This window comes from Micromys minutus, assembly GCF_963924665.1.
Source record: "Micromys minutus genome assembly, chromosome: 29".
In the NCBI taxonomy this organism is placed as follows: domain Eukaryota; kingdom Metazoa; phylum Chordata; class Mammalia; order Rodentia; family Muridae; genus Micromys; species Micromys minutus.
Window position 1 is genome coordinate 4172181 of NC_137964.1, and position 10277 is coordinate 4182457.

The window sequence follows — 10277 nt, forward strand, 5'->3', positions numbered from 1 at the left end:
CTATCACCTCATTTTCTGCTATGCCTTTCTCATGTGAAGGTCAGGCCAACCAGTCAGGCCACCTAACAGTGCACAAGTTAGATGATGAAGAGCAAGTAGAAATGGTAGAAATTGTCCTGATCAAGTTGGGGACCAAATATCACATGACAGGCAAGGGCATCGCTTCAGTGAAGATTATCCTGCTGGCCAATACAGACTTCTCCAAAACTCTGTTTCTGAGGAGTGGCACTTGCACATCGAGGCCACAGCAGGTAGGTATGGACACCATTCTTTCTCTGAGCCCTTCAGGGTCTCTGTGTCATCCAGTAGTGCTACTCAAAGGCTTGAAGGACCCTAGGGGCTTTCATGAGCCTTACACCCACGGCCTCAGGTCAAGGCTAGGCCAAGTTCCATTCTCCACCCACAGTTCTTAGGAGGGGCAGGAACATTCTTGAAAAACCGCAGAATGTACTAACTGATAATCACCTGACCCTCTGGTCCCAGATGGAGTTCGAATACCTGTCACATGCTTGCTAGCCAACAGACTCAAAGGTCAATATGCTTAGCCAATGAATTTAAGTTATAACCTTGCTGATGTAACCTGTACCCCTAAAAAATATAAAAACTGCTTGTAACAGCCATTCAGGGTCACCTCTCCTCTGAATGTAGTGCCACCCCAGTGCACTGGACTAATAAACCTCTTGCTTTTGCATCGATCCCCGATCTCTCGTTTCATTCATGGGAGCCTCAAATAGATACAACTCAATTTGGGTCTTACATTCTGTGTCTATGAACACCTACCAACGTGCTCACATACCTACATACACACACACACATGTACATGTGCACACACAATTAAAATAATAATAAATCTAAATTTTAAAAATTTCTGGGGCCAACAAGTTGGCTCAGCAGGTAATGCTTGTAATGCTTGTCATTAATAGTAAATTGTGCCTATAAGGAAATGTAATAAATTTTAAATTAAAAATTAAAATCCAGGGGGGGCTGGAGAAAAAGCTCAACAGTTAAAAACTGACTACTCTTCCAGAGAACCTGGCTTCAGTTCCCAGCCCCTAGAGTGTGGATCACAATGAACTATAACTTTAGTTATATAATGGGGATCTTACAACCTCTTCTGGCCTCTGTAGGCACCAGGCATGCAAGTGATTTACAGACACGCATGCAGGCAAAACACCCATACATGTATAAAATTTACTATGGATTTATGACATTTAATGAACAGTAGCTTAGAATCTGAGCATACGCATGTCACAGAAGCAAAACAAGCCCTGGTCCCTCAGGAAACAACGAGATTGGGACCTTTGAAGACCTGCATCCATCATGGGAGGGGGTGCTGTGCAGTGTTTCCGACCCTGGGGGAGGGTGGCAGGGACTGACAAGAGGGCCTAGTAGGTAAAGGTGCTTAGTGCCAAGCCCAGTACCAGTTAGTTTGATATCTACCATCTACATGGTAGAAAAAGAGAACCAGCCCCCACCAGTTGTCCTCTGACCTCTGTATACACACCAGGATATTCACACAAGAATAAACTAAGGGTGGCCCTGGACCTAGTGCTGCCCATACATGGACCTTCTCTAAGGCTCTCTTGGTCTCACACAAGACGGCACAGGTCTCAACATCAGCCCGTGGAGAGGAAGGACATATGAAGGTGAGGAGCGGGGCCTAGCTAGATACTGGTTCCCATGCAGAGCACAAGCCAGAAAGTCAGGTACTGGAGAGTAAAGTCAGCTGTGGGGAATTTGGGAGTTAACATGCAGCCTCTGGGGGAGTTAAAGGGTGAGGCAGTGTGGCGTTGCTCAGTATCAAGCCCTGGGATGTTGGTAATGAAGACTCTTTCCTAGCTCACAGCCTGTATGTTCAGAGTATGTATTAATCTATGTGTCTGTAATCTAGGTGTTATGAAAGAATTTCTCATGGTGACAACTGTAATGGCTTCCGTAATGATGACTGTAATGGCTTAATAAAAGAAACGTTGGACCCGAATGGCCCAACAATCAGGGTGTCCACTCTCACAAAGACACAGATAGACTGAGACCAATGCAATAGGCAAGAGGTTTAATTGTTAAGTCCAGTATACTGGGGTCCTTCTGCAAGCGAGACAGAGACGACCCCGAGGTTTCAAAGCACAGAATTTTCATACAGTTCTGAGGGCAGATTCCAGCAACAGCATGGGGCGGTGGCATCTCATTGCTGGGTCACAGTGACCCCTGGATTCACTGGGTGAGGGGGTTTAGGCTGATGATGATGCTTATTTGGACTTTTCTAAGAGACCTTGTGGCTGTCAGCCAGTAAATTCTGTCCTCGTTTACTTTCTCAAAACTGGGTGTTTTGGAAGAGTCTCAGAGCAGGGGCAACTTAACCTAGCTAAGAGCCTCACAACATTCTTGGGTGTTCTGGAAAGTCCCAGGTAGGGGAGCAACTGCAGCATGTTCCTAGGTGGTCTGGCCAAGAGCCATACATTTCCCCCCCTTTTCTTTGGAGATTTTAGTTCAATCTTAAAATTATAGGTTATTTTAGTGTAATTCTTGATATTGTTGTCAAAGCATCATAACATGGACTGTACTTATGTGTTCTCTGATAAAAGCTAGCAAGCAATTTAAAATATATACAGTTCTGAAGGCTTAAAGCAACAATAGAATGATCAAGGGTCTTATTAGAGTTGAAACTAAAGTGACCCCCCCAGCAGTAAAAACAATAGGTCTAGCTCTCTCCTGTTCTATAGACTACCTCTGCCAGGGAGGTGAGCAACTCCTGAAGGTGGGAGATAGAATTTTTTTACCCGCTGGATATCAAGGTCTATGGCTGCACGAAAACTGGAGTAGTAGTTGCCAGGAAGGCAATCCCCATTTTTAACTCTCCCAGGCTGGCTCCCAGAAGCCAGGGTTAAGGCTGTAATTGGCTCTCAATTTCTCCGGCTTAGACCCAGTCCCTTTTCTAGTATCTCAAAAACCTTGGAGCCCTCATGATATAGGAGTCTGATTCAGGACCTCAAGATGTACACAATGGTCAATCTTGAAGAGCAAGCCCACCAGGTATCCTCAGGAGGAATCAAATACCCATCTGGTCTACCAAAGTCATGAGCAGAGTTACAAAGAAACTTCCGTTTCTAAGTCCAACCCAGCAGTTAATTTACACAAATCAGGGGTTAAAGTGTGCCACCAGGTGTAAGGAGGTGATTCTTTAGACATGGACCACACCTGTAGCTGATAGGACCTGCCATGCAAATCTAGTAGGGGTCTGGGGATTGTTCACAGTTCTCGAGATGTCCTTCGCCACCCACAGACAAACTAGTATTCAAATCATAGTGTGCAGGATATCTTGAGTTTTAGGGGGTTGTCGCTCTTTTCGATTTTCTAACTGGAGATGTCAGATGGCTCAGACCTAGGTAGGATCCTTTCCAGCAGGGCCCGAGTGTCTGGGCATGGTGTCAGCGTACGTAGACTGAGTCTCTAACCTGGAACTGATGGGAAGTCTTAGGAGTCCCTGGCTCATAGGCAGCTGCCAGCTGGGACCATACTTCTCTCTGCATCACCCGCAAACCTTTTAGCCTAACATATAAATCAGTATTATTATTACAGGGAGGTCCTAGGGTATATCATGTAACAGTCAGGGGTGCTGGAGTCCCACACAAAACTGTAAAAGGAGTCAGGCTAAAGCAGGATGGGGTGTTTCTAGCTCTGAACAGGGCAAGGGGGAGGAGCACCCACTCAGTCAGCACCAGTCTCCAAGGCCAATTTTTTTTTTTTTTTTTTTTTTTTTTTTTTACCTGTCTTGAACTTTGGGGATGGTAAACACAATGAAGTTTCCAATTGGTCCCCAAGAAATAAGCTAATATCTGACTTACCTGGGCAACAAAAGCTGGCCCTTTGTCTGATTCAATTACCTTAGGAGTGCCAAACCTAGGGAAGAACTCTTCTAGAATCTTCTTAGCTATCACTGCTGCCATTTCTCTGTTGGGAAGGCTTTCACCCACCCAGAAAAGGTATCTACAAAGACTAATAGATATTTACATCCATATCTTCCTGGCTTAATCTCTGTAAAGTCACACTTCCCAGTAAACCCCAGGTCTATCTCTCCTTGGCCTCTTTCCTTTATCTACCTTAGTTCTACATGCATTTACCTTCCAGCATGACACCCAGTTATTTACTAATTGTCCTGCTAGACACGTCAAATCTGGCACAAAAGAATTTGAGCACAAGATGGTCCTCACAGGTTTGTCGACCTCTAGATGAGTCCTTTGATGCATTTGCTTCAAGTCCGGTACCGTATACCAGGTTCTGGATGGGGGCAATGAGCTCAGCAGGTTACAGGGGTTAGGTACCATAAGAAGGAGATCAGCCACCTGTTTGTTTACCTCTCAGGGATCTTGAACTGGCCGATGGTCATTGGTTCCAGGTTTCCGCACAGGTAGGAGAGGCGTGTTCCAGGCTGACTGGCACTTACTCAGAACCCCTTGTTGGAGGCAGGGTGATGTGTGGCTTGATCCTGTCTTGTGCCTTCTTTGACATGGGGTACAGGCTAGCTGGGGCTTTTCAGTTCTACATGGATGGCGCCTGGTTCTTAGCCTCCCCCATTCCTGTGGTTTCCACCGAGGCTTGTGAATACGCCTGCAGCCACCAATTCATATCTTGAACCCTTTGATCTTTATTTTCAAACAATTGATATTCATCTTCTAATTTGATAGTCAATACCTGGATGGGCTCTCCCTGCCAATCTTTAATTTGTGGCGCTTCAGGAAAGAAATGGATTTGGGCCCATACCTTGGCGAGGAAGTGTCTCTCTAATAAGGGATGGGGGCATTCAGGAATGTCAATGAACAAGAGGGGTGCCCGGCCCACACCGAGATCCACTGTCCTTGGGTAGTCCATGAATATTGTTTAGTGCCTGTAGCCCCTTGAGCCCAAGACTTTTTGTTTAACATGGGACAGAGGACTGAGCTCCTGTATCTACAAGGAACTGGATAGGTTCCTCTTCCACTTTCAAGGTTACTCTGGACTTGGGGAGGGGGCCAAACCCCATCTCCCCTAGTACCCCTAGTGGCTGTCTTCCTGAATGGCCAATATCTTAAGACCCAGGGGTTCTTTTTCAGGATCACGGGTCCCCCTTTCCTTCTTCCGTGGGCAATCTCTTGCCCAGTGTCTTTTTCCCTCGCAGTAGGTTCACTGATTCTTGTCTAGAGGCTCCTTCCTAGTGCCAGACTTGGTTCTTAATTTCCTGTCCCTCACTACTGTGGCCAGAATCCTCTGCAAATTCTTTTCCTGTGTCTTGTCTCTCTTGAGCTCTCTGGCTTCCTGCTCCTTTTGCTTTCTTGTCACCTCTCTTGTCTCTCATTTCTTTTTCTTTTCATTCTACGTATTTTCTCTACTTTCTTACCTTTACTTCCCATTTTCCTCCTCTATGAATTCCCCTCTCTTCCCCCGTAATTTCTCTTAATTTCTGCTGCCTCTCCCCTCCACCCTACTCTTCATCCTACTTCCTCTTACTTTCTCATCAACCTGCACTAAGTCCCACAACGGTTTGTCTCATAGTCTCTCTAGCCTCTGAAGCTTTTTTTCCTGACACCTCTACTGGTCTGTAAAAGGCATCGTCACAATGGCTTTGTGCTCCTTGCTGCTGGGGTCATAGGGGGATGCCTCCATGAGCATGAGACTAAGGGTGACTTGTCTGGTCCCTGCTTAACCTCATGTACCTGTGTCAAATTGGTGGGTCACCCTGCAACCCCCTTAAGACCTGCAAACAGAGCCTGATGTAGACTTTTAAGTGCTCTTTACCTTCTGCAGAATAGAAGTTCCAGCCAGGCCTAGTCAGGGGAAATCCTGCATCTATGCCCACAGGCAAAAGGGAGGGGCACCCATCTGCCCCGCCCCCCTCGAGCCTAGAGGATGCTACATTGTTTCTCCTCTGTGGTAAAGAGGACCTGGTGCAGCTGCTGGCAGTCATCCCAGATTGGTTGGTGGGAGAAAAGGAGTGACTCAAGTAAATTAGTCAAGGCCTCCAGGTTCTCAGGAAAAGAAGTTATGAGTTTTCCAGTTATACAGATTGGCTGAGGAGAATGGCCAATATTGTAGGGATTGTAGGCAACAGTCATCTGGAGGGCCATAAGCTCTGATATGTGACTGCTCAGGAGTTGTGCCCGACTGGGAGTCCCCTTAGCTGGCCCCTCTGAGACAGGCATCTCTTGCCCTTGTTGGACCCCCGGGGTCCTGCTCCCGGGTCTGCCTGAGAAGGAATAGAGGGCAGATAAGGGGGAGGTGAGCCAAGAAGAAGGAAGTCAGCATCTGTGACCACCGGGAGGACATTCTTTGGTGATAAACAGCCAAGTAGAAATGTAAACTGAATAAAAGAGCTGTGATTTTAGCTTTCGGCTGGTGTTGCCCCGCCCCCTCAGTACCGCTGCCTCCTTCCGGATGCCCACTAACTGGTTCCAGTTAACTACCTAGCTCTGCCCTGCGCAGCTCTGCCTGGAGCAGCTGTACTGGTCCACAACCGAAGGCAGCAGAGGCCAGGGGTTCCTTCCTTCCTTCCTTCCTTCCTTCCTTCCTTCCTTCCTTCCTTCCTTCCTTCCTTTTATAAAAACCGAAGCTGCTCTCCTTATCAGAGTTGAGCTAAGAAGGCAGGCTTGGCCCACCGCCTGTACACAGGAAAGCAAATCTCACAGAGCCACTGGCTGGACACAGCGGGCAAGGTCAGACCCCCTTCTCAAGCCGAGAACCAGGAGGGGGTGGGGCTGTAGCCAAGCAGCAGCAGTGAGGAAAGGAGGGAGGGAGACCGCACCACAAGGGAGTGCCAGCTTAGTGATGTATCAACTACCACTGACAAGTTTACTCTTTTTTTAAAACTTTTTTCTAATGGTTAACTAAGATGTTTAACGGGGTAGATTCAGTCTGTCCCATGTTCCAAAAAAAAAAAAAAAAAAAAAAAAAAGTCAGTCTAAGTACAGATACAAAAAAGAAAAACAGAAAGTGACATCCCTGTCATGAACGTCCAGACACAACAGAGACATAAACCAAAATCTTAGGAGGCCTTGCCACAAACACCCAAGTCCACACAGACACAACAGAAACAGAAACCAAAATCCTAGGAGCCCCTGCCACCAATGCCACAGGAGATAAACAGACTTGGCAGTGGCCTCCTTACCACGCACCCAGATGAAGCCAAGCCCTCCTGGACCTGACTTCCCATTGATTGTCTGAAGCGTCCTCCAGGACTCCTGCTGCTGTGGCATCCTGCCGCTTTAAGCAGCTTACAGACAACTCTCCGAACAGTTTCAGAAACGGAACTGATCAGCGGCCACTCAGAGGCAGGCAGACGGTAACGCAGAGAAAGAACGCGGAAACACACAAGACAAACCGTGGTCCTTGCTCCAGCTGTCCTCTGGTCTCCAATCCCTGGCCCCATGAGAAGGACTTGAGAAAACGATAGACTGAGTCCGATGCAACAGGCAAGAGGTTTAATTGTTAAGTCCAGTATACTGGGGTCCTTCTGCAAGCGAGACAGAGACGACCCCGAGGTTTCAAAGCACAGAATTTTCATACAGTTCTGAGGGCAGATTCCAGCAACAGCATGGGGCGGTGGCATCTCATTGCTGGGTCACAGTGACCCCTGGATTCACTGGGTGAGGGGGTTTAGGCTGATGATGATGCTTATTTGGACTTTTCTAAGAGACCTTGTGGCTGTCAGCCAGTAAATTCTGTCCTCGTTTACTTTCTCAAAACTGGGTGTTTTGGAAGAGTCTCAGAGCAGGGGCAACTTAACCTAGCTAAGAGCCTCACAACATTCTTGGGTGTTCTGGAAAGTCCCAGGTAGGGGAGCAACTGCAGCATGTCCCAGGTGGCCTGGGCAAGAGCCATACAGAAACATGAAAAACAGGGCTGGAGAGATGGCTCAGCACTGCCTGCTCTTCCCAGAGGTCCTGTGTTCAATTCCCAGCAACCTCATGGTGGCTCACAACCATCTGCAATGGGATCTGATACCCTCCCTCTTCTGGTGTGTCTGAAGACAGTGACAGTGTACTCATGTACGTAAAACAAATAAATCCTTTAAAAAAGGAAGAAAAGAAAAAGAAAAACAACTACAGCTTGTTTTAATGAGTTATTGCATTTTATTAAATTTTTTTTTTTAGGTAAAGTCTTGCTATGAAGCCCAGGTTGACCAATGCAAGTCTCTGTGTAGCCCAGGCTGCCCTTGAATTAAAAATAATCTTCATGCCTTGGGATTCTAAATGATGGGGTGGCAAGTGTGTATCCAAAAATGCCCAGCTTTAGAACTCTGTCTGTCTGTCTGTCTGTCTGTCTGTCTGTCTGAGACAGTGTCTCATTGTATGGTCCTGATGGGTCTAGAGCTCACTCTCACTCTGTAGGCCAGGCTGGCTGAAAACTCAAGAGATCCACCTGCCTCTACCACCTGTGTGCGGGGATTAAATGTGTGCACCGCCACACCTAGCATTAGCGCTCTTAAAATGCACGTGTGTGTGTGTGTGTGTGTGTGTGTGTGTGTGTGTGTGTGTGTGTGTGAATGAAGGTGCTCAAGAAGGCCAGAGGCATTTAATCCCCTGGAGCAGAAGTTTTAGGTAATTGTGAGGAATGTGGATGCTGAGAATTAAACTTCACAAGAGGAGCTAATGTTGATGAGCCGTCACTTCAGCCCCTGGAGGATTTTTTGTTGTTTTACTTGTTGTTTTCTTTCTTTAGAATACGTCTCACTGATGAATAATAGTAAGATAAATAATAAGTTCAAGGCAAGTCTGAACTGCACAGGAGCCCCTTGTGGGTGGATCTAGACTCTAGGCAGCTCCAGGGGGACTTTGTTGTCTCCTCTGCAATGGGACGGAATGTAGAAACACTGCCCTCTGGCGGTCAGCAACTCTGCTGCTTTGTGTAAGAACTTTTTCAAAGACCTTAGGCAAAATATCAGTTTGTGAGAGTCTTTAAAAAAAAGATAGTAATAAAATTTCTACTTGATGCATACTGCTGGTGCGCACTAGTGTGGGAAAAGGCAGGCCATTCTGGTTTGGACTGATTGGTGATCATGGTCAGAAAGTTCCACTGAAGGCAGTCAGGACAGATCACTCTGTGTTGGGCCTTTATTTCATTCTAACATCAATATTTATGATCATCTCAGTCTAATCTACACACACTTAAGCTAGATGCACGATCCATTTACCCGAGAGTGTTTGAGAGGGTTTCCTCAAGTACAAAATAAGGGTAGGAGCAGAATCTTCCTCATAGGAATGTGAAGTTCACATTAGCACTGTGTACATGTATGTGCAAGAGGATGCATGTGTGTGTGTGTGTGTGTACACACGCACATGCCACAGCTTATGAGTGAGGTCCGAGGACCATGCATTGGAGTCTGTTCTCTCCTGCCACACACAGATTCCAGGAACTGAACTTGGGTCTGAGTCAGCGCACACACGTGGAGGTCAGCGGACACTTTGCACAGTAAAGTGTTCTCTCCTTCTATCATGTGAGGTCAGGGGTTAAATTCAGGCACTCACGTTTAGAGGTAAATGCTTTACCACTGAACCTTCTTGTGAGCCCCCAACTATAAAAACATCTGACGATTCATTCAGTTTTTAACATGGCAGCCTCCGCCATAAAGGCATTGCGTTCCAGTACTGGTCAGCCGATTGCGTTTATCAGAAAAATTCCTTGGACCGCGACATCGAGTGAGCTGAGAGAACATTTTGCTCAGTTTGGCCATGTAAGAAGGTGCACTGTACCTTTTGACAAAGAGACTGGATTTCACAGAGGTATAGGTTGGGTTCAGTTTTCTTCACAGGAAGAACTTCAGAATGCACTACAACAAGAACATCATATTATTGATGGAGTAAAAATCCATGTTCAACCTCAAAAACCAAAGGGTTTTCACGGGGCTCAAACATCTGATGAAGAGAAAGATTTTTGACATGATCAGTGTATCATCCATTAAATGAACAAAACTTAAAAAAAAAAAAAAAAAAACAAAAAAAAAAAACATCTGCCTGCCTGACCCTCAGGTTTACACAGCAAAATCTTCACAACTGCACTATTTTCCCAGTCTGGAATGTGACTTAAATAACTTAGCACAGATGTCATTTTGTGTAACAATTAAACATTTGCTACCTATCCTCAGATGCTCTGTAGAACTTCAATATTTGGTCCAAAGGAAGTCTCCGCAGGCCCATCACTGTAGCAGCTAAAGCTGCAGGACTCTTGTTGGAGAAATCCCAGGATGGTCCATGAGACCTTAGCATCATTGTTTCAGGAAAATGCTTCATCTGTGTTCTCTTCACACTCTT

At 46.3% G+C, this 10277-nt stretch overlaps 1 protein-coding gene across 1 annotated transcript; it reads left to right on the plus strand.

Annotated features, from left to right (window-relative positions):
* The first annotated feature begins 9576 nt into the window (after positions 1 to 9576).
* Positions 9577 to 9928, plus strand: LOC308439028 (SRA stem-loop-interacting RNA-binding protein, mitochondrial-like). Its single transcript, XM_080940607.1, has one exon. It carries the CDS (start codon positions 9578 to 9580, stop codon positions 9902 to 9904), a length of 327 nt encoding a protein of 108 aa, XP_080796733.1. The 5' UTR covers position 9577; the 3' UTR covers positions 9905 to 9928.
* Positions 9929 to 10277: the final 349 nt, after the last annotated feature.